The 23,945-nt window shown below is 49.7% G+C and overlaps 1 protein-coding gene across 2 annotated transcripts in view; it reads right to left on the bottom strand.

Annotated features, from left to right (window-relative positions):
• Positions 1 to 13,889: 13,889 nt before the first annotated feature.
• Positions 13,890 to 23,945, bottom strand: part of LOC111929183 (gamma-aminobutyric acid type A receptor subunit alpha3) — a 72,768-nt gene continuing 62,712 nt past the window's right edge. For both annotated transcript variants that reach the window (XM_023926688.2, XM_086850160.1), the window contains exon 10: positions 13,890 to 21,614. In XM_023926688.2, the coding sequence (XP_023782456.2) occupies positions 21,285 to 21,614 (330 nt within the window). In that variant the 3' untranslated portion in view covers positions 13,890 to 21,284. The remainder of the gene's footprint in view (positions 21,615 to 23,945) is intronic.

The raw sequence follows: 23,945 nt of genomic DNA, 5'->3' as shown, positions 1-23,945 counted from the left end.
CACCATCAGCACCCGCAGCACCATCAACACCTGCAGCACCTGCAGCACCTGCAGCACCTGCAGCACCAGCAGCACCTGCAGCACCCGCAGCACCTGCAGCACCTGCAGCACCAGCAGCACCTGCAGCACCTGCAGCACCTGCAGCACCTGCAGCACCAGCAGCACCTGCAGCACCCGCAGCACCTGCAGCACCTGCAGCACCATCAGCACCCACAGCACCATCAGCACCTGCAGCACCAGCAGCACCATCAGCACCTGCAGCACCCGCAGCACCAGCAGCACCTGCAGCACCTGCAGCACCATCAACACCTGCAGCACCTGCAGCACCAGCAGCACCTGCAGCACCCGCAGCACCTGCAGCACCTGCAGCACCATCAGCACCTGCAGCACCAGCAGCACCAGCAGCACCTGCAGCACCAACAGCACCTGCAGCACCCGCAGCACCCGCAGCACCTGCAGCACCAACAGCACCTGCAGCACCCGCAGCACCTGCAGCACCTGCAGCACCCGCAGCACCCGCAGCACCCGCAGCACCTGCAGCACCAGCAGCACCTGCAGCACCATCAACACCTGCAGCACCAGCAGCACCTGCAGCACCTGCAGCACCCGCAGCACCATCAGCACCAGCAGCACCTGCAGCACCATCAGCACCAGCAGCACCTGCAGCACCTGCAGCACCTGCAGCACCATCAGCACCTGCAGCACCTGCAGCACCTGCAGCACCATCAGCACGTGCACTCTGAGCCTTGGTCTGTCCCAGGCTCCTGGCAGAGGGGGATGTTTCCCCACACAATGTCCCAGCCAGTTTCTCCTCTCTGCTCCCTCCCAGGTGACACTGGCAGCTCACCCCTCCCTGGGCTGTGTCCCACCAGGCAGGACTCGCCCAGCACCTCGTGCCCAATGGAACATCTCAGGCAGAGAGCTCAGCCCCTCCCTGGCCGGTTCCCCAGTGGGTGGCAGCTGGTGTCCCCAGCCCTGTCACTCCCCACAGGGCTGCCTGTGCTCTCTGTCCTGCTCATAAAAGGACTGGAGCAGCATCTTGCACTCTGGGAGGAAAGGAGGTCTCCATGGCAGCTAGCACGACAGGAAGACTGTGCAAGAAACTTGATTTTTTTTAAATTTTTTTTTTCCCCCCCTTACAGAAAATGCTTCTATTTTTGACAAAAGGCCTTTTTGAGGTATGAAACCTCTTATGAAACTTCTCCCACATCAGTGCTTTACATAAACTATTTTGCTGTAGTTGTGTTATTCATTGCACGCATTTCACACCAGCATGAACCAGTTTTCCTCCGGAGGGCGAAAGGAGAGCCTGGCTGTGGGACAGGGCACCCTGGAAAGCCACATCCTCTGCAGGTCACCTCGTGCAAGCCATGCCTGTCACAGACAGCACTTCTGCCCGCTGTGACTCCTCCAAGCAAGGCAGGCAGAGGAGAAAAGGGTCTCACAGCACGAACAAGAGCTTCAGCCATGTGTTAATGGGTGGAACATGGTTCACGGGCCAGGAAGATCCCACAGGTGCGCCCCTGTCACGGCCTCTGCCAAGGTGAGCGGCGCTGATGGTCCCAGAGAGCCCGTGGGCTCATAAGGATGTACAGGGGGAAGAGTCCATTCACTGCACTGCTCTCTCAGATGGTTCTTTTATTTTCCTCTGAGCCTGAGATGTCAGGGCTGCTAGCAGACAGTTTGTTTCACAACGAATGTACAGTGATAGGTCAGGGGAACAAGCGAAAATGCCACCTTTGAGGGGAATTAGATCATTAAAATGTCACAGTAATATCTTGGGAAGCCAACTGGAGATTCCAGCTACAGTTTCTTGCTCCCTCTGCTAGGAAAAATAAATAACACCTGCCAAGCCAGCCCAGGCCTTGGTTTTATAGAGATTACTATTTTTTGAGTCACCATTGTTTCACACCACTCTGCCAGCAAGAAAGTAATGATCTCATTTTACATTGACACCGAGTCTGATTTTGGGGAAGTAAAAGCTTTTCTCCAAACCTGGGCTAAAAAGAATAAACAGAGTGCTCTGGGAATAGTAGCACAGAAGGGAAACCTATGGACCACTCAGCCTCCCAGCACATCATTAAATTAATGACAGCGACTTGACTCTCTGGGTTTTTCTGTTCTCCCCCTCCACGCTGCTATTTCTTGCCATCCAGGTGCCCTAGAGATTTTCAGCCTCTCATCCCATCATGAGAAGCAGCATTTTCCATTGAGAAATGTCGTGGTCTAGGGCTGTTTGCAGCTCTGAACTGTCTTGATTGGAGCCTGCGGGGGATTTCTCAGTGCTCAGCTCCCCAGCCGTGTAATGGAAGGAATAATCCTTATCTCCAGCATGTGCCCTTAGCACCAAGGAACTCTGCACTGCTCTCAGCAGCCATTGTCCTCCTCAGAAATTTCCTTCCCAAGAAAATAAGGCAGGAGGTCTGCACAGTAACAGCACATTTTAGAAGAGGCCACGGCAGGTAAAGCCAGGTTCTCGCTGTGCCTCTTTTCCCATCTTCCCAGAGGAGATGCCAAGGAAAGGAGCAGGTGCAGGGACACTTCTTCCCTTTCCAGAACCCTCCATGTTTCAGTCAGCTCTCATGAGTTACCCTTGTCCTCTCATCTATTTGTTTTCCAGGCTCTCACTCCCCTCTCTCCCTTGGCAGGGCTGGGATTTGCTTCCCACGGCAGCTCAGGATGGAGAAGTGGAGCCAGAAAAGCCTTTGCTGTCAGGTTCCCTTATCTGGGCAGCCAGTCACAGGACAGCTGATGGCAGCAGCCACCAGCACCACCAGCACTGCTGCCTTTCTGCAGCTCTGTCCCCGCTGCACCGCCAGCCAGAGCTCCCCGAAACCCAGAGCCCTCCAGCCCTCGGAGGAGCGACCCCTCAGCTCTCCCCCTGCGCTGTGCCTCGCTGCACAATTGTTCTAACAGGTTTCCAAGCCCTTGGTTTACCTTCTGCCACCATTCAGGTGTTTGTTCCGTGGGAGCAAAGCAGAGCAAGGACAGCGAGAGTGGCAGGCAGCGAGGGGCAGGTGACAGCTTCACCCGTGAGCACACGGCAAAGCAAAGCTACCTGGGCTTTTGTTTGGCAACACCAATCTGCTCCAGGTGAGATAATAACCACAAATGCACAGGGCTGGGGTGCACAGGATGAGGAGGGAGCAGCTATTGTGGCTGCCTGAATGGTTTGACTGCTGGCAGAGAGAACCACTTTTGTCCACTGATTTTTATTTCCTTGCACATTTACTTTACTGGTCACCTTTTGTGTTTCCCCCTCGCATCCCTGCCTCCAACATCAAATTATTGTCTTTGGAGGATATTTCCAGAACTTCCAGAACTTTCCAGAACTGGCAAGGCCAGGAAAGTGCAATTCCAAGCAAGGGCTTTGCTGATCTGAACCCCCGCTTCTAAAGGGGACGTGAACCCTGCCCTGGGGTCTGACTGTGCTTGTTGAATTCTCCCTGGCAGATTTTTAGCTCTTTGCCTGATCCTTTTGATGAGCCATTTTCAGCATGTCAGGCACAAATTAACCATGGGGTTCATCTGCCTCCAGAGTGATCTCTGTGCCACAGAGTGAGCCAGCCAAGCCCCAGCCAGACCTTTGCTGCCTTGGATCGGGACGATTTTTTAATCAGCAGAATCGCAGATGGAGAATAAATGAAAATCTTCCCCCCCGCAAAAAAAAACCCAAATTAATATTTATTTATGCTAAATATGCTAAAATTCACTGTCCCTTTTGTTGACAGCACGTTCATGCATCAGGAGGGTTGTGATTGTTTTGGTTTCCCTGGCCAGGAAAGAAGCTGGGAAGATTTGGAGTCATGCCACACGAGCAGGTTCAAGGCAGGGAGGCACCTGAGAACCAGAATATATTCACAACTGGGGCTTTGATTCTCTAATCCTCCTGGTGTTCACGTGCAGGGGAGAGAGGGATTGTTTAACTTTGAAACTCCAGAACGGCCTTGTATCCATAAAGGTTTTAGAGAGAGCTTGCAACACAGCAGGAGCTGGGGATTAAGCTCTAAATCCATGTTTTGTCCCTGAAAAGCTGTGCTGATCACTAATAAAGTGAACTCTGCTCTCAAGAAATATTTATCTACATCTTTAGAACCCCCTGCATGGGAGCTGGGCGTGACTGGCAGGCAGCAGTGGAGAGCAGGACAAGGGAAGTCCTTCAGCTTGAGCCTGGAGAGCCCCAGCTGAGCAGAGCAAGGGCAAAGAGAGGGGGGAAAAGCCTCAGCAGAAGTGTGACAGCATCAGCAGCAGCCCCAGCAGAGCAGGGGAGCTGGCTCAGGGCAGAGGGACAGCACCTCCAGGCACTGCCACTGCCCCCGTGTAGCTCTCATCTGTCCCCCAGCTGCAGAAACCTCGTCCTGTCGGGTGGCAATTCCCTTTCAGCAGGCTCCTATCATGCCCTAACTTTTAGCTTTCATATTTTTCAGATTCTGCACTGCCTAGGTGTAGTTTTGAGCTTCATATTCAGTGTCAGTGAGCTCTCTTCACAGAGTAGTAGACAAAACAATTCCTTTTCCAGCTCGGTACCAAGATCAGTCGTTACAAGTTTCAGGCCCAAAAGCAGAAACAACGCTGGGCTGAAGAGAGAAAACACAAAGGATGGGACTTCATACCCTGAAACAGTCACTGGGCAATTAACCCTGACATGAAAACGGACCAAAACTATAAAAATATGAGATCTTGTGACCACTCATCAATGGTCATTTTTTTGACCATTTTTAGGTCCATCCTGGGGGAGCCCTGGTGTGGCCCAGGCTCTTGCAGCACCCAAGGTGTGTCCTTCAAGGCCTTTCAATAAATCCCTGCTTTGTTCTTAACTCTGTCCAGCCTCTGTTCTAGGTCAGCCTTCTCCAGGGATCACCTACAAAACACAGAACTGCCCAAACCCAGCTCTGATCTCCTGCAGCTCTTCCCAGGAGGTGAGGAAGGCCTGGAGTGCTCAGGTTGTGACTCTGCAGCCCATCAGAGCCAGGGGAGGGCTGAGCTCTCCCCAGAGCTGGGGCTACACTCAGCTCCTGCCCTGGGGACTTCTTTTGGCTGGGATGCCACAGCCTTGGCTCCCTCAGCCCCCATGGCTGAGATATTGAAGATATTGAGATATTGGCCTAGTGGAAGGTGTCCCTGCCCACAGGGATTGACATGAGGTGACCTTTCAGGTCCCTCCCAACCCAAACCATTCTGTGATGCTTTAAAATAGTGCATGAAATCCCAGTGTATTTTTGTGTGAGGCACGGGATGGACAGAGAAGCAAAGGTTGAACTTCTCTTGTAATGAAAGCATGCACAGAGACATCAAATGTGAGGGAAAACCATAGCCCCCAAACCAAAATAAAGTGGGGGCTTTATTCCACAATTAAAACAAGAAACTCCTTTCTGTGGCCACAGATGAGTCCAAGACCAAATCACAGTACAATCCATCAAGAGTTATTATAATCAGAGATTTTCAGTCCAAAGGGACCAACAATGATCCTTTAGTCCAACTCCACTTCGAGACTGACCAAAAGTGAAAATAATTATTCAGGGCATTGTCCAAACAACTCTCAAACACTGGCAGGCTTGGGGCACCCACCAGCTCCCCAGGAAGGCTGTTCCAGTGCTGGACCACTTTCTCTGGAAAGATAATTTAACATGATTAAACATAAGGATGTGGCTCCTGCAGGCAAGGGCCACAGACTGCTGGGGGCTGGGAGAGTGCTCTGCTGAGGATCTGTGAGATGCTTGAGAGGGAAAGAGAGCCCAGGCTCACAGAAAGCATCTGATGTGCTGTTTGAGTGCTGTCAGGAATCAGACACTCTTTAGATAAGGCTTTGGGCTCTCCCAGTTTGGTGCCTGCAGACTGGGAGCCCAGCAAACACTTGCAGTGACGCTGGGTTAATTTTAGGAATACCTTCATTTACTCCTTTGCATAGCAGGACAACATGTTTTCAGCAAACGACTTATTTCCTTTAATTAAATGCAATTTCTAGGCACCTAAAGTGGTGCAAAAATTCAGTTCAAATTCCCTGAATAGCTTCTGCCACCAAAAGAAGCAGCAACTGCTCTGAAGGTTTGAGAAAAATCACATGGAGAAGGGCTGGAGCAACTCAAACCCCCTCCTTTCCCTCTTTTTCCAAAATGTTTCTATTTCAGGCACTTCCTCTGTACACCAGGGACCAGCTCCTTGTGAGCCCAAGGAGCACAGCCCCAGTTTGCTGCTCTGAGTTCCCTCCTCACCACCACACTCCCTCCTGCTGGGGGCATCTCTCTCCTTAGCCAGGGCTGGTGCAATTCCCAGAAGGGCTTTGAGGATGCTGGAGCCTGGAGCAGCCCAGGACAGTTCCAGCTCTGCCCATCCCTGCACCAGCAGCAATCCTCTGCAGATACCCCTCAGCCTCAGCCAAATGTTCTCCCCCTGCTGCACCTGGGCTGGGCATTTCTGCACCCCCACCTGGGTTTCATAAGGTCACAGAATGGTTTGGGTTGGAGGGGACCTCAGAGACCATCTAGACCCACCAGGACCACTTTCCACCACACCAGCTTGCTCCAAGCCCTTTGAACAATTAATTTCCTCCCATTACCCATCCCCTTTCCCTCCCTCCCCAAACCCCCAGTTGCAGCTGAGCTTAAACAGTTTCTTTTATCACCTGCCTTGAAGAAAATGACATTTTCTGTGCAACAGTTTAAGTGCCAGGAGGCTGTTTTAGCTTTGGAGGGAAGTTCCCCCAAGTGGCCACCCTGTTCCAAGCAAAGGAGGAGACACAGCACTTCAGGGGGACATATAAATTATATCCATGATGTATCTACAGAGATGTAGCCTTGGATAAAGGCTGCAATCCAGATCCTGGTGACAACAATGCACCAGGTTCTCCTTTCACAGTGTCACTGGCCAAACAGCTGCACTCCCAGGCCTTGCATGTCCCCTTGCACAAGGTCTAGGGGGCTACACAATCAAAGAATCAGAGCATTGGCTGGATCCAGATGCCAAATGCTGTGTGTTGCCTTTTGTGGGATGCCTTTGGGTCCAGGCTGAGCTTCTCTTGGAAAGGAAATCATCTCCTTTCCTTTCTCGGAGAGGAGATCAGCCTCTGCTGATTTTACACAGCCTCTCCAAACGGGGAATCTTTCTGCAGAAGCCCAGGGCTTCCTGTCTGGAAACATCCCCCCACAACCCCAGCCCAGACTAACTTGTATCCAGAGGGAATCATCATTGCTGTCTGATTTCCAGAGAAGCCACAAGCACTCATAATCACAGCTCCAAACAAGCATGTTGATATCCAGCTCTGAATGAACATCTCGGCTTCCAGAGTATTTTCACTAATATAGTACACATTGACCCAAATTTTGGGAGCAGAGAGGCTCATTGATTCAGACTAGGTAGAGCACAGCACACTTGTGGGGGATGCATTTGAAACTAATTAGAAATTGCTGCCATCAGAGCTGCTTCTGTCCCTCTTCATTCCCTCCCCCAACATGAAAATTGCCTTACTGGACTTTGTCTCCTCACAGGGAAAGGATCACTTCTCTCCAGGGCTGGGTTTGGGGAGCAAAGCAGCATTAGCACATTCTGCTTGTGTTTAACTCCCATTATTTTGTAGTGTGCTTCATGAAACCTTAATTTTTTTTTCTAAAAGTATTTTCTGCAACTAAATTTCCCTCCATTTTCTTCAGGCAATAAATGAATTTTGTTTACAAAGTACTTCAACAAGGCTTGAAATTTCATTTATGGAAAATGGGCCTCAGACGTCCGAGGCATTTGAAACCATGCTGAAATATGGCAATTTCAGGCACTTACCTGTCTCCTTCCTGCAAGCCTCCAAATCAAAAGTTACCATGACGACGAAGCCCACTCTCAGTCCGGCAGAATAAATTGGTTTTACGTGACGTCATTATTAGCCAGGACCCGAAAAAATTACGCAAATGAGGTCCCCAGACAACAGGACTGCAAAATGCCCAAACAAGCAGCACAACAATTACCCTCAAAACTTAGCGAGGGAAGGAAAATGTCACCCAGCTCCCCGGAGATAATTCTGTGAAAATTCTGCTGTAAAAAGCACCAAACGCTGACCTCCTCTCCGAAGGAGACCTGGGACACCTGGACTTGATTTCCACCCTGAATTTTCCACCCAGTGGGCTGCTGATCCCAGCAGACAGGCAGTGGTGTTCCCAGTGGGATGCTGAGCTCCCTGGAGCTTGGTTTTCATGGCATGCAAACCATGCACTGCCTGCATGGCAGCCCCAAAGGGAGAGGAGAGGCTGCTGGGGGGGAAATGCAGCTTGTGGCCACCCTGAGCTCCTCATGGCCAGCACATGACGTGCCCTGGGGCATCCTGACCCCGAGCAGGCAACTCTGCACAGCTCTCTGCTCCTTACCTGGGACATCTGTGGTGACAGAGCCCCACCCCAGGGCTTTTTCACCGATAAATCAAACGTCCCCACATCTCCAGGACTGGGAAAGTTGCTTAGAGATGCTTCCCTTTATAACACTGCCATCCCTGGGAGTGCCCAAGGGCAGGTTGGATGGAGCTCTGAGCAACCTGCTCCACTGGAGGGTGTTACTGCCCTCAGTGTGGGGTTGGAATGAGGGAATCCTAAAGGTCCCCTCCAACCCCGAGCACCCTGTGACAGCCAGGGCCAGGTGAGCCCAACCCTCTCCCCACAGGGAGGGTGAGTGAGGCTCCCCAGTCCCAGCTGATTGAGAGTTCACACTTGACAAGGACTCCGTTCTGTCAGCTGCTGCTCTCCAGAGGAGGGAGGGGGAGTCACTCAGCAATGAGTGGTTATAGATGGTTATTCAAGCATAATAAATCCTCCTTATCAATCCTGTCTCGCCACCCCTCCTGATTTATGCTGGGTGTAATAAGGCAGTAAGAAGGCAAAGGCTGGTTTTACAGGCAAACTGGGGATTACAGTCAGCCATAGATGGTGAAAAATTCACTGTAGCAAAGAGAAATCATAAGAGGAGCCTAAGCAGCTTCCTTTGGATGCTGGGAGATGGGCTGCTGAGTTATGGTCATTTCCAGTGCAGGGCTGGGCTGATGTATGGCTGAGCTGGGGTCAGACCATGGACTTACTGCTCCCAGGATTCTGGGGCAAGTCTACAGCCTGCATCCACTGAGAAAATTGTGTGTTGACTTCAGAGGAGTTTTATATGTTATACTGATTTCTGTATCTCTTTTAAAACCAGACTGCTGCCTGTTTTTGTTTTTATTTCTGGTTATTATTTTATTTTTATATTTTATAATATATATATATAAATATATAATAAATATTTTTATATAATTTATATATTTATATATATTTATAGAAATAGTTTAATTTTTATTTTTTGTTTTTATTTCTGGTTATTATTTTATTTTTATATTTTATAATATATAGAGAGAAATATAGAATAAATATTTTATTTTATTAAAATATTTTATATATTTATATTAAAATATTTTTATTTTTGCTTTTATTTCTGGTTATTATTTTATTTTTATATTTTATATATATAAATATATAATATATATTTTATTTTATATTTTATAAAAATATTTTATATTTATATTTTTTGGTTTTATTTCTGGTTATTTTTTCCTGGATAAGCTCAGCAATACTATTTTGTCTCCTATTATTCACAAAATCCCAAGAAGCACCTTTATCCTTTCAAGCCAGTTGCCACTTTGCTGGGAGCTGGAAGCTTTTTCCTTCTGACTGCCTCATGAACAGACTTACCCTAGACCATTTCTCAGCTCCAAGCCTGAAGTTTACAGCACCACATCCCAAGGAGAGTTTATAGACTGGAAAGCTTGGCTTCTTTTCCCCAGCTGTGCTATCTGTGTAATAAACAAAATACTGCTTTTTCCTACCAGCCTGTCCTCCCTCACGTCCTTGGACTGTGCCTGCTGCAGTTTTGCTTCCCTCCAACCTCTGCTGCCTCCACTGCTATTTATGGGGCATCCCAAAGTGCCTCCATCCAGCACCTGATGCTCAGCCAGCTCCTGCACCTCTCCCCTTCAGAAGAAAATCCCCCAGGGGCTGTTTTCCAGAGAGATTTTCTCCCTGCCTGCTGGAACTGGTGGTGATGGGGTGGCTCAGGGTTTGCTGCTCCCAGGCTGGCAGAGTCCCCTGTCCCAGCCGAGTGTCCTGTGGCTGTGCCAGCCAAATCCCCTCTGCAGGACACCCTCTGCAGCCCTGGGTGAGGTGTGGGGGAGTCAATCCCACCTGCTCTCTCCCCTGGCAGCAGGAACCAAAGCTCCAGCCTTGCTGGGAATGCCACAGAGCTATCCTAGGAGGAGACCTCAGGAACTTCCCACTCCTTTTCCCGAGGGTCAGAGCAGGGATGGAGCAGCTCCTGCTTCTCCTGAAGCTGGGAACACACAATCCTGCCTGGCCAGGGGGTTCTCTGCATGGAGGGGTGACAAAACACTCTCCAGCCGTGTTTTCCTGCTGCCAAGCTGTGATGGATGCGTTGGGTCAGGAGGAATAAAAAAGTTTTTGCTTACAGGGCAGCCAGCACAGCCACAGTGATGCCTTAAAGAACCTCAAAATAAAACAACACGCTCTGGAGATAATATTAGTGCAGGAGGGAATATAAATGCTGGTTTTTGTTGGAGGCCTCCAGGGGCAGACATGGAAAATGTCCACAAAATTCCCACCCCCTCCCATGGGGTGAATACAGTTTTATAAGTTTACAAATTAGCATAATTGACAAAAAACACCAGGTAGAGATATAAGAGGTGAATTATTTTCCCCCTCTCTAAATCCTCCCACTCCCCCCAGAAATGAAAACTTTATTTAGAGGAAACAAAACTTTATTTATAAAAAATATTTATATTTATATTTATATTTATATTTATATTTATATTTATATTTATATTTATATTTATATTTATATTTATATCTATATCTATATCTATATTTATATCTATATCTATATCTATATCATCTATATTTATATTTATATTTATATTTATATTTATATTTATATTTATATTTATATTTATATTTATATTTATATTTAGATTTAGATTTAGATTTAGATTTATATTTAGATTTATTTATTTCTTTGTTTATAAAAATGTCAAAAGCTGTTTTTCAGCCTTGGAATGTGTTTTGTCTTTTTGCCTATCAGGGTAGCATAAAGGTAGGGAAAACTAGCCATGAATAATAGGCTACAGAGCTACAAATATAAATGTGAAGTAGAGAGAGAATATACAAAAGAAATAAAGTCGATATTCACTCAGCATCAATAGTTCTGGGAAGAGCCCTGCAGATGGGAGTCGTGCAGTGTTGGACCCACCAAGGAAGGAAGGAAGGAAGGAAGGAAGGAAGGAAGGAAGGAAGGAAGGAAGCAGAGTAAAGAGAGTTCCTTCTGCAGGAGGAACCCTGCCTTGGTGCTGGAATTTTTGATCATACCACCCCAAATGATGCCTTTATGGGCCTACCTAAAAACAGAGGCCAAACAAAATTAGGAGAATCAAAATAATTTCCATTTATTGAAGGGCCTTCAGGGACATTTCAGGCAGATGAAGCTCCCCAGGGGCTGCACCCAAAAATGGATGATGGGTCACAGGGTTTTCACACTTTTATAAGTTTGGTCCATTTGCATATTGGGGGTTAATTTTCCAATTACAGCTTCAGGTAATGAAGTCATTTACCCCAAGTTTGTTCCTCCCCAGCTCACTTTTGTTTCCATCTCTGGGGGCCTGAGGCAGTGAGGTGTCCTTGACTCTCAGGCCTGGAGAGGAATTGTGTCTGACCAAAATGGGAAGCAGCAGCTGGCACTGGGTGTGGAATTTATACACTAAAGAATTGCAGGGTTACAGATGTACGAAAAATGGAAAAGCTAAAATCCTGAGGCATCAGGAATGTGGGCAGGCTGGATTTGGGGAACCTCACGAGAAGCTGGTTTGCAGAAGAGGTTTCTGAAGCAGCAACGCTCCGAGGGGATCCTTTCCTGCAGAACCATCCCCACGTTAGAGCCTGGGATAGGGGAGGAATTATCTGCTCCCCAAATCCTGGAGCCTCAGGAACCACACATCAGCAGTTCTGCCCTCCCCTCACCCCGAGCACTTCTGTGTTATGAGCACCAAATAATAAAACCCAGCTATTGCATTCCTGAGACACCTGTCAGCCTGAGCACTAAGTGCTGGGGTAATAAATACTTGTTCAGCTCTGCCTCCTCTCTGCCAATTCTCCCGGCTCTGTCTGTTTTCATTACTATTTCTTTTCTGTGGACACTGCAATTACACTCTGTTCCTCTTCAGGGTCCTTATTCTAGGTTCAAATAGAGAAGTGATAATGTAAGGAAGCATTTCACATCGCTGTTTATTTTTGTCTTCTGAGTCAGGAAGATCTTTTCAGGCTGGGACCAACCCTGTACAATCCTGATTAGGGAAGGACTCAGGCAGAGGGGCTGGTGGAGTGCTGGGGAAAAGGGTGAAAACTTTGAGTTTGGTGGTTTCAAACAGCGGTGGGCTGCTCTTGCTGTGGCCACAATCTCTGCTCCTTCCTGAGGAAGATGTGAGTATGCAGCCTGTACTGCTCAGACCTGTGATAACTCTCCATCTGCCACAGCAGCTGTGAGCCCCAGCTCTCCCAAGCCTCCTCTGTCATCTGAATCTCAGAGGAAGAGGTGGGATTCAGCTGAATGCAGCAAATTCAAATGCGTAACTTTTTTTTTTTACTTTTCTTTTTTTTTTTTTTTTTTTTTTGTCCAAGGTTGCAATATGTTTGGAGATATTGTCCCGCCAGCAAGTCCCTGGTGCAGCACCCAGATGGTGCTCAGGGAACCCAGGGAAGGCAGAGGGTGTTTTGCTCCCTCTCCAGGCATGGAAAACAACTGATGCTGTCACTGGAGTTATTTTCTTCTCCCAGATGCCCTCATTGAATATGCTGGATTTTGGTAAATCATCAATATTTTGACTAAATATGCAGAGAAGGGTCCCAGGGAAATACTGACAGTTTCAAGCTTAATGCAATAGGATGAACTTCAGCATTTCTTGCAGGTGATTTGTCCTCTGCTTTTGCATTTGCAGAGATTTACTTAATTTCAGATCTTTCTACACAGAGAGAAAAAATCCTTCTTTCCATTAGTTGCTAAATACAACATCTCATGGCTCCAAAGAGATGCAGTGGAGTGTCCAGATGAAGCCTCCACCCCTTGAACTCCCCTTTCAGCAGAGGGGGACATGACATGTTATTAAATATAGCACGTGTAAATCTAATATCCACAGGGGAGCCACAGTCAAAACTCCCCACAGGAAAGGTGTCTGAACCACCAATTTGGGTTGGAAGGGAGCTTAAAGCCCATCCAGTGCCACCCTTGGCATGGCAGGGACACCTTCCACCGTCCCAGGCTGCTCCAAGCCCTGTCCAGCCTGGCCTTGGGCACTGCCAGGGATCCAGGGGCAGCCACAGCTGCTCTGTGCCCTGTGCCAGCCCTCCCCACCCTGCCAGGGAACAATTCCTGCCCAATATCCCATCCAGCCCTGCCCTCTGGCACTTTAGGTGCTGGCCAAGTCTCTTCTTGTTGTCCCTAGAGAAGCAGAAAGTTTGATTCATGTTGTGCACAGGGACATGTCCCAAAGGTCCCTGGAACAGCAGGGTCTGACCATGGTCACCCATGTGAGGGCCAAGCACACCTCCCACGCCTCTCCCACCGCTCACATCACCACCACCCTGTCCTCCAGCTGCTCCCCAAACTCCCCAGCCAGCCTGACTTAACCACTGCCCTGTCACTGGAAGGGAAAGCATTTAAAACGTGACACAATGGGCACCAGAAGATATTTCCCCTGGGATATTATTTTTTAATGGGTGGCTTGTTACCTTGTCAGTGGGACAAAATGGGCAGGGGGTCTAAAGCCCAGAGGATCTGGCTTTGAGAAACAGACCTAGGGAAAATAATTGCTGACAAAAAAAACCAGGTTATTTTTTTAAAATATGAATTTTTATTTGTTTTGATCAGAGTTCGAGAGAGTGGGTAGAGTGGAAAAGCAGAGTGATTTAATTCAGTGAAGAGGTCTAGTCCCACCTTGTGTGCTACATCAGGAGGTTAGTAGGTGTCACAAGAGTCCTCCTCCTCCACTCAGCTTGCTGATCTTACTCATGTACTTCTTGTTTCTGATGTTTTCTAATCTCTCCTCAGAACTTCACTGTAATTTTTTGAGGCATTTTTCTGTTGCTTTAACTTACTGAAAAAGCTAAAAGCTGAAAAAAATGGCAGGACTAAAAATCCTGCCAATTAGAATGGACATTTTTTTTTCTTTTTTCCAGCAAAGGTTGAAAAATACAATTCCAAACTACAAACAGGCATTGAACATTGCACCAAAAAGCATTTGAAACACAGAAAAAAAAAATCTCAGAAAGAAAGAGAGATAGATAGAGAGATACAGAGAATAAAGGTCACAGTTTCCATGAGAAATCCCTTAAGAAAGTGGCTACCAGCTAGTCAATAGTGAAAATAAAGTCAACCAAAATTTTTAAAAATGCATTTTTTTTTTTTCCTAGTTGTTATTTATTTACAGCTGTAATAACAGGATTGTCATGCATTGAACTGCTGCCAGCTAGATCCTTTCTCATAGTGGTGTAAAGAGAGTCTCACGAGATGGAGAACAAAGCCGAGGACGTGCGGGGGCACAGGCTGGACCCGAGGCTGTGACAACACTCGTGTCCTCTGCTTTGCTGGCTGTGCTCCTTTTCAGGATGGGCTGCCCTGGCATGGTGCTAGTGCCACTCTGTAGCCAAAGAGCAGCTGGTGCTCTCACCTTTGGGCAGGGCTTTTGCCTGCAGCTATCCCCAGGTCAGTTGCCAGTGACAATCTGGTTGATGGAGGGATGCTCGAGGCCACCTGGCTGGATCGGGGGGCTGAGAAACTCCCTGGTGACAGCACAGAGGAACCTTCCACTCTAAATGCAGCCTGGCAAAGGCAGTGTGGCAGTGACTCAGGTTTCCCAGCTCTGCCCCTACTTTCTGTGGTTGCAAAAATCAAATCATTTGACGTATGACTGCTGTTACATTTGCTTGCAGAGAGACAGGAGGCACCGACAGACTTTTCGGGGAGACAGAGTGCAGCTCACAGTGCAACACGAGCCAATGGTCTTATCAAGCTGACAGGGCCCTCAAGCAGCACTGAAGAGAAGAGCCAAGAGCCTTCAAAGACTCTGGGAGCACCCTGGCTCACGCAGCAAACATGGAACCAGGCTTCCCTCTCTCGGCAGATGGGACTGTGAAGGTTTTGTACAGGAGAGATCTGCTCCAGTGGGGAATGGGACAGAATAGCCAGAACATGTTCTGTCCTAGAGCTTCAGGAGCAAAACCAGCATCACCCCACTCGTGCTGGAGGAAGGGTCCCAGTGCTGGGACCAACCCAAGCCCAAGACTGTGAAGCAGCACAGATTCCTGTGGTGGGAGGCACAGACCCAGGACAAGAACGGGTGACATCCTTCATTCTCCTGGCTGGGACAGCACAAGGCCCTCACTGCTGGCTGCCACAGCCTCTGTGCAGCAGCAGAGGAGGGAACAGAGGAGCTACAAGTGCAGGTTCACAGCCTGGATGTTTCTTCTAAGGCAGGGGGGAGGTTGTGATGCTGAGGGAGCTGATGCTGGGTGCCTCTGTGAGGGGCTGCTCACAGGCCACCCAGCACCTGTGAGTGCTCCTGCTTGTGCTGAGATGGGGACAGCAGCAGCAGCTCCTGCTGCCACCTCCCACAGCCCTCACAGGTATCCCTGCACCCCACCTGGACCAGCAGCGAGCAGAGGTCAGCACTCCCCTGAGCTGGGCAGGAGAGGCCAAGGTGTTCCTCTGGCCAGGGACAGCTGGAGAGGATCCCTGCAGGTTTTGTGCTCCCTCCTGAAGCAGGCTGAGGGTGGAGACCTCACACTGCACATTCCCTGCTTGTGCAATGGGGTGAGGACCCAGTGCTTGCAGCACTCAGCTGTTAAAAAGCCATCTCATGGACATCCCTGTGTCCAGAGCAGGACAAGGGCTATGCTGGAGCAGCTGTGACACTGGGGACAAAGCTTTTCTGAAAGATATTGAGTGACCTTGCTCCATGCAACAAGCCTGTACTGAACCCTCAGTGTGGGGAGAGGCTCTTCTCCCTTGCTCCCTTTATTCCCTGTGCCTCCCAAAGCCCAGTGGACAGGGTTGACCTCACTCTAGAAGACTCAGCAAAGAGAATGACAGGGAAGTAAAATAATTAAAAGTGGCCATTCTATCTTTCAAAGACAAAGAGGTTTGACGTTTAGATGTAAAGAGTTTACGGACATAAATATACACACACACGTGTATATATATATATATATATATAAATATGTAAAAACCTTTGGCTGATGGAACAATAACAAGGTCGAACAGTAAATATTTATACCTGGAAGCCATCAATCTCATCTGTGCTGTGGCCTCTTGCCAAAACTACCTTCAGAAGTAGTTTAGCTTGATATGGAGAGGATTGGTGAGTTGCTTGGATGTTTTTTCTTCCCACTTTAATATTAATAGAGCATTTACGTTTCCATCAATGAGTCCTTTGCCCTGATTGAGCCCTCTCCAACCTCAACAGGAGTCATGGAAATGTTTCTCTGCAGTCTGTAAAATCCACACAGATGCCTGAAGTGCGGCTCCAGGGGGGGATGAAATCTGGGGAAGAGGGCCTGGAGTGGGGCCTGGGCTGCTGTGACAGCCCCACCCCAGCTCTCCAGCACTCTCAGGATCAAGAACATGGATGGGGGGCACCAGCACATCCCTGATAAGCCCTTCCCAAGGAAAGCCTGCTGGGAGAGCACCCTCTGTGCTGCAGAACTCCCCTGGATCCCCTGGGACAGGCAGCAGCCCCAGGTTTCTGAAGGTCTCAAAGAGGTTCTCAGCAGAACAGAGGCTCTTCCCAGGAGAGGTGACCTGCAACAGGACAAACCCTTTCCTGGGATGTGATGGAGTCCTCCCCAGAGGAGGCTGAAGGGAATCCAAGACAGACAGAAGAAATCAAGGATGAGGAATGGGCACACCTGGTGTCCACAGGATGGGCCAGCAGGGCTGGCTGGGGACAATCTTGTGCCTGGGAACAGCAAGCCTGGGGAGTGCTGGGGGTGTCCTGCAGCAAAGAAGCCAGTGCCACTGAGCTGGCAGGGATCAGGACAGGGGACTGTGCTGGCTGTGGTGCAGGCTGGGCTGGCTGCACAGGGGAGAGCAGGGGAGCTCTGTCTTGAGTGCCACAGCCCTGCTGGGCTCTGTTTGAGAAGCTTTCAGGATGTTCTATGAGAGCATCTTCATCAGCCCTTGGGAGAAGAGGTGGCACTGAGGGACCACCTCTGCCCCAGCCCTCTCCTGACACCCCCCAGGGATGTTCTCCACTCTGACACTAAAATGCAGCTCTCAGTGACCATGTGCTGCTGTCCCTGCCTGCTGAGGGAGCCCAGAGGAGCTGTCCCTGCCTCCCCCATGCCCATGTGCAGTTTCAGAAGAGGGAAGGTGCCAAAACATCCCTCTGACATTCCCAGCAGCAGTGCAGCTGCAGGCTGGGACTGCACTGTGTGTTTCCCAGGTGGTGTGAGCTGCAAAACAAGAGTGCAGACCAACAGCTCATTTTTATCACCCTCAAAGACTTCCAGTTCCTGACTGGGAGAGTCTCTTCAAGTCGGGGAAGTTTGGGCCTTGCCAGAAGAAAAGAAATACTGGAGTCTTGAGGTTCACAGTGCCCACTGTCTGCACAACTGTGGATTAGATTATCAGTGGTTATATACAGATGAGTTTCTGTACAGATCAGCTATGAAAATGGAACCCTTCTATGCCGTCACAGCAAGCCTAAAACTCCAGTTTTTGATGCTAGATTAGCTCTGGCCTGGCAAGCACTTAGAAGAAGCCCCCATCAACAGCCTCGTGTTAACTGGGAAGGAAAAGTCCTAATTTGAGTCACTGACAGTTTTATAAAAAAAGAACATTATCTTCTCTGTGATGTCTGCTGGCAGGAGATGTTAAACCACTTATTTATAACTATCTTCCCGAAATGCTTTCCTGCTTGGAAGCCAAACTAGAAATCCTGTTTGGTTTGTTGTCTTTAACCAAAGGATGCCGGTATTTCTGCTTCCAGCTGGCAGGAAGACTCAGAGCCCGTGCCAGGCTTTGGTTCGGAATAGACTTGGCTTTCGAGGCGTGCTCACACAGGCACAGGAAGGCAGCGTTTATCAGGCAGCGTTTTTGGAAGAGCCAGCAGATGGGTGTCACGGGCAAGCCAGCAGGGCAGAGTCCTGGGGAGGGACAAGAGGAGGGGGCTATGGGGAGGGACGGGCAGGAATTCACCCCGAGTTCAGTGGGAGTAACAGGATCACAGCAGGAAGGGAGGGAGGAGGATCAGGAGCTGTGTGCAGCACTTCAGGGTGAGCCAGCCCCTCTCCTGAGCATCACCCCACAGCACAGAGCCCACCTGGCCTGGGCAGCCAGCAAAGGCAGCCCCAGGGTGCTTGGGCTGCTGAGAAGATGATGGTAAGACCTGACGATTTAAGGACAGCTCTACAAAGCAGGCACTGACAAGAAGAGACGTGGCTCTTGGGGTAAAAGGGATTTTGGGGAATTCTCCGGCTAGCAGAGGAAACCAGCAGGGCCAGCTAAGTCAGCTAGGTCATTGGATGGAGTTATTTAAACCTGCTGTAATTCCATTAGTAAACACAACATACTCTTTGTGACCATTTTATTGTGTTGGTTTTGCTTGTTGTAGGGTTTCTATTCCATTCACTTAGGCCTGAGTATTATAGTGATATGAATGTTTTATGAGACACTCTTCATCTAGCTTATTTAAGAGAAGGTTTCCAGAACAGACAGCTGTAGCCCTCTGCACTGGAGAGCCCAGGGAGCAGAAGGGTGGCAGGAAGGGAGCTCACTGCTGGAGGGAGTGTGGGGGTGCCTCGGGGTGAGGGTCTTGGGGACACGTCCAGGCAGTGATGGGACAGCTGGAATGTCATAGTGGGGTGGCTGCAGCAGCAGCAGCAGGAGGCCCAAGAGGCAGAACCAGGTGCCAAAGAAGCCAGGATGTCCTCCCTGCCCAGCAGAAGGGCTGGGGATGGTTCACCTTCCCCTCTGCTCCTCCACCCCGATGCTGCAGGCAGAGCAGGAGAGCTCCTGGGTCTTCCCACCCACCAGGGAACCCTCAGGGATGAAAGGCACTGTAGAAATGACATGGTTTGGGGTGCAGATGCTGTGAGAGAGGATGTGAGAGCTGGTTTCCTTAGCAGCAGCCTGGGGGGGAGGTTCCTCCTTCCCAATATTGCCAGCTGTGTGGATGTGCTTGTGGACTCAACACCCTGGGACTGGGCTAAACACTTCCAAACTCCTCTCCAGATCTCAGCTGTGGGCAGGGGGAGTGACTGCACTGCTGTTGAGCCAGTGGGATTGGTAAAGGACAGGCAGGATGTGCACCAGGGCCTCCCATGCTGCAGGACAAAGTGCCCTGGCCTTCCTCGCTCCATCCTGCCGCCCCCATGGATATTCCAGGTGGGACAAATCCTGTGCCTTGTGCTCAGCCCTGCTCCTGCATGGCAGGGGGAAGCTAAGCCTGGCACAGGGGCTCAAAGCAATGTTGAAGGCATCACCCTGGGGGTGCTGGGGCCCTGGTGTGGCTGCAGGAGCCCAAAACACGCTGGGGGCAGCTCTGGGGACAGCCAGAGGGTCAGAGAGGGTGCCCTAAGAAAGAGGGGGTGCACCTCTCTGGGGCAGCAGGACTGTGCTACCCCAAGGAATCATCAGGCACAGGATGTCCCTCCCTGTAGGACAGTGTGCCCATGGATCCAGGGGTGGATGGCTTGGATGTCACCACTTTGTGCTGCTGCTGGGAAAAGGACAAACTCTGGTTTGGGTACACTGTGGTGGTCAGGAAGGGAGAAAAAGCCTCTCTCCAAGGCTCTGGAGGGCTTTCCTTAGAAGAGTGTGCAGTGCTAGACTGGGTCTTGCCTCAGTTGCTCTGTGGGATGGCACCTGGTTCCCATGGCTCTATGGGACAGCAGTGTCACCTGCTCTTCCAAAGAGCCCCTTCTGCTGTTTTCCCATGGAGCTGAGGATGCACCAGCTCAGCAGGGACTGGGAGAGTCTTGGGGACCACCAGTGCCCTGCCTCATCCCCGTGGCAGGTCCCACAGGGAGCATCCTGCACTGGAGCTGGGATGCACCATGAGCTGGGTTTCCCCAGGCTGTGCTCCTCCCCATCAGCATGGCTTACCCCAGAGGAGGGAGATTCCCTAAATCCACGTGTGAGCACTGAGATACCAACGAGGGCTGCTGAGCAGCCAGAGGAAGATGAAGGGGAGGCTGGAAGAAGGGGCTGGGACAGAGAGGATCTGCTAAGAATAATAAGTGGATGGGGCCATAAGAGGAAGTGATAGACCATTGATCTGAGCATCTCTGATCTGTGGTTTCCAGTCCTGATGCTGAGTGCGTGCAGCCTCACAGCTGCCAACTCCTCCAAGGCTTTGTAAAGCTTCTGCCTGGACTTCCTGACTGATGCTAAGGAAAGTGATTTCTCTGATAGGATCCACAGTTCCTGCTAACATCAACTGCCCCAAGAGTGCACAATGCCAGCCAGCCAGCACCTTTCCCACCTTTCTTGTCTGGAGAGACAAAACCAGTTGGGTTTGGTGAAGACAGAGAGGAAGAAGACCTGCAATACCTACAAGATGCTGTCCACTCTGGTAACCACAGCAGGGGCGGGTTTGCCCCAGTGGGCACTGGACCACAAGCTGGCCCATGCCAGGCTGCTCCCTGGTCCCTGCAGGTGACCAGCTCACCTGCACTCACAGCCCAGGTGCAGGACCCTGCACAAAGAGCCAGGCACTGAAGGAGAGCCTGGCTGAGTGACTGACACACCCTGCAGCCCACGTGTCCAGGAGCATCCCCCATGCTTGGGCAGCTCATCACAGAGGAGGAACCCCAGAGCAGCGGCCCCTGGGGACAGCATGAAATGGCAGAGGCGTGAAGACCATGGGGACCACAGGAGGTGGCAGAGGAGAGATGGCAGCACAGGGTGACTTGGTCAGATGGGTGACAGCAGACTTAAGATGTTAGAGGCACAACTTGTTATGATCCCTTATTATTTCTTTAGCTTTCATCATCAAAGTAAATATAACCAAAGTATATATGGGATTAAATTAAAATCACAGTTTTGTTTACATTAGAAAAGAGTGATATAATAATAATAATAATAATAATAATAATAATAATAATAATAATAATAATAATAATAATATCAAATGAACAATAATAATTAAACAAAAGAAGAAAAGAAGAAAGCCCTGGAGAATTCCTGCTGGGATGATGCTCACTGATGGAAGGTTTGCGTGACCGGTTTTATTGTTTGGGGATCATTCCCTTGATAGCTGACTCCCGGTTCACGTAGGTGGCCCAGTAGACCAAGTTGAAAATGGCAAAGAGGACTGGGAAGACGATGCGGGACATCTTGTCTACCTTGCTGACGCTGTTGTAGGTCTTCTTGCTCTCGGGGAGCTTCTCCTCCAGGCGGGGCATCTTCGGGGGCACGCTGGTGGCCGTGGCGGTGGCAGCAGCACTCTTGGAGATGGTGGGCAGGCCGGGCTCCTTGCTGATGTTCAGGGCGTAGGTGGTGCCAACAATGTTGTAGGTGTTGTTGGTTTTCTTCGCCAGCGCCACCGGCTCTTTTTTCTAGGAGAGGTGGAAGGGAAAACAAACAAACAAACAGAGGTGAAGGGGCAGAGAACGGCACGGAGAATGTTTTGCCCTCTGAGTTTACCTGCTTAAGTCCGGGTGAGAAGGTGGAGAAAGGTGTGAGGAGCAGGAGGCCAAGAAGGGAGGAATGTACCTTGTGAAAGAAGAATGGCAAAAGGAATGACACCCCGTGCGCTCATCCTTGGGGAAGAACTGGATTTTCTGCTTGGCTGGCTGCTTCCTGGGGCAGGTGAGAGGAGGACACAGCACACAGGATTACAACTTGGTTTTATTTCTTGGTGGCAAAAAGCCATATTAAGAATATGGGCAACAGCATTGCAGTAACCTTGCACCATATTTCAGTGCCCTGAGTTCCTCACAGGAACACCTCCCAGTTTAACATAACGATGTTCAAATTGCTTCTGCCCTTTAGAGCACCTCACGGCCCACCCAGGTAAGATACAGAACAGATGGAATGCATTTGCACCAACCAGGATTTCTGGAATTCTCAGCACAGCACCACAGAGGGAAGCCTTTCCTCCTGCCTTCATACCCAAGGGATGCTGAAAATCACAGGAGGTGAGGGAATCCCTCCCACAGGGCTCTGGGGGACAGCATATGTGCTGCAGTGGGGACAAAATGCAGGGAGGATGGCAAGAGAGGCCTTTGTGTATCAGATGTGATGCACTGAAGGATGAGGGTGAGTGCTGGAGACAGTTCAGGTGTTCATGAGGATGGGTGGGCAGGAAGATGGACCTAGGGAGTCATGACAGGTGTTGTCCCTGCTCTGGGGATCTTCCTGCTGCTGCCAGGGACCTGAGACCAACTGCACTGTGCTGTATAAGCAAGCCAAGCCTACGAGGAGAAGGCCACTGACTGAAATCTGCACTCAGGTACCCCATGATTGCCCCCTGCTGCACCAAGAGCCAGCACCACACACAGCAGTGCCTCGTGGTGGGACTGGTCTCTAAACTCAGAACTAGGCGTGCCTTTGGATGACTTTTTTTTCTGCTGAAAAGCACCTGAAACACAAGGTGAGGCTCATCCAGGCATTTCCCAGGGCTGCTGGGGGTGGTCATGCACGTTCCTATGAGGGAAGCACTTCAGGAGGAGAACTGCACTTGCAGGCAGCAGGACCTGTCCCTGTCCTCACACTGCTCTGGGAACTGGGCAGCACTGGGAGCTGGAAGGGCCAGGCCTGCCCAGCCTCTGCTCTGCAGAGACAGTCCCAGGGCTTCTGTTCCCAGTGCTGTACTTCCATTTTAAATGTGTCAACAGTCACCATGGATATTCCTGGTTACCTTAGGAAATGAATTTTCCACAGTGATTTTCAGAGGGACACTAAAAGCAGACTTCTGTGCAATCTTTAAACCCCTCTCCAATAACACCACAGCCAGGCAGCCTTGTAATAATGCCAGCAATTACAGAAATTAACTTGTTAGGAGGGGGTCTAGATGTCTTCAGACTCCAGACCAGACTAAACCACTGTTTGGACCATATTCATAGTATTTTATGGTCTTTAACAATTAACTAAGTCTGATTCTGCAGTCATTAGAGCCACATTAACACATTCCCTCTGCACAGCAGATGAACTTTTCCTGCTAAAGAACTGACAAAAAGCAAGTAAAGATCTAAAGATGTTTCACCTATTAAAACACCTAAATAACTATGATTACTTATTAACACAGCTACAGGAGGCAATAAAATAATTAATAATCAGTAATGAAATGAAAACCAGATTGTTGTTCACAGAACGTAATTGGCAGTGCCCTGTGGTTATCTCAGTATTAATCAGCCATGTTATTCATTAGAGGAATAAGAGGAATCCAAGTGACATGACATTTTCAACCTGGACAACTTTCCTGCCCCAGAGTTTGGAAAGTGGATCCATAGGGAATCAGCTGAAAGTCAGGCAAATCTGGGTGCTGTGGGTGGTGACAGCTCCTCCCAATAGTGCGATCCAGAGACCCCAAGCATTAGTTTGGGCTTCCCTGGACCTCAGATCAGGCTGTTCAGGTAGAGCAGAGGTTTGGGAACCTTCAGCCAGGGTCTTTTCCCAGCTGCCCATGGAATCCTCACCCTGCTGGGAGCACCCAGAACACCCACACTGCCTACACCAGGCACGCCTGTGCTCTCCATGTGTTCTGCCCCTGAGATGTCAGAGGAAACGCTTCAGCCTGTTTGCTGGGCTGTGCTTTATAAATAAGTGTTTCAGGCAAGCTTTTGACAATCAAACAAAGCAAAATGTTCTTGTTGCTGTCAGCTGCAAAGTGGCCGCCAGCCCTCGCCCTGCACCTTCATCTGTGAGGAATTCCACATCCTCCTGGA

Source organism: Cyanistes caeruleus, chromosome 14 (genome assembly GCF_971803275.1).
Source record: "Cyanistes caeruleus chromosome 14, bCyaCae1.hap1.1, whole genome shotgun sequence".
NCBI classification, from domain to species: domain Eukaryota; kingdom Metazoa; phylum Chordata; class Aves; order Passeriformes; family Paridae; genus Cyanistes; species Cyanistes caeruleus.
Note: the sequence above shows the minus strand (reverse complement) of the source record. Positions and strands in the feature narration are given on the sequence as shown.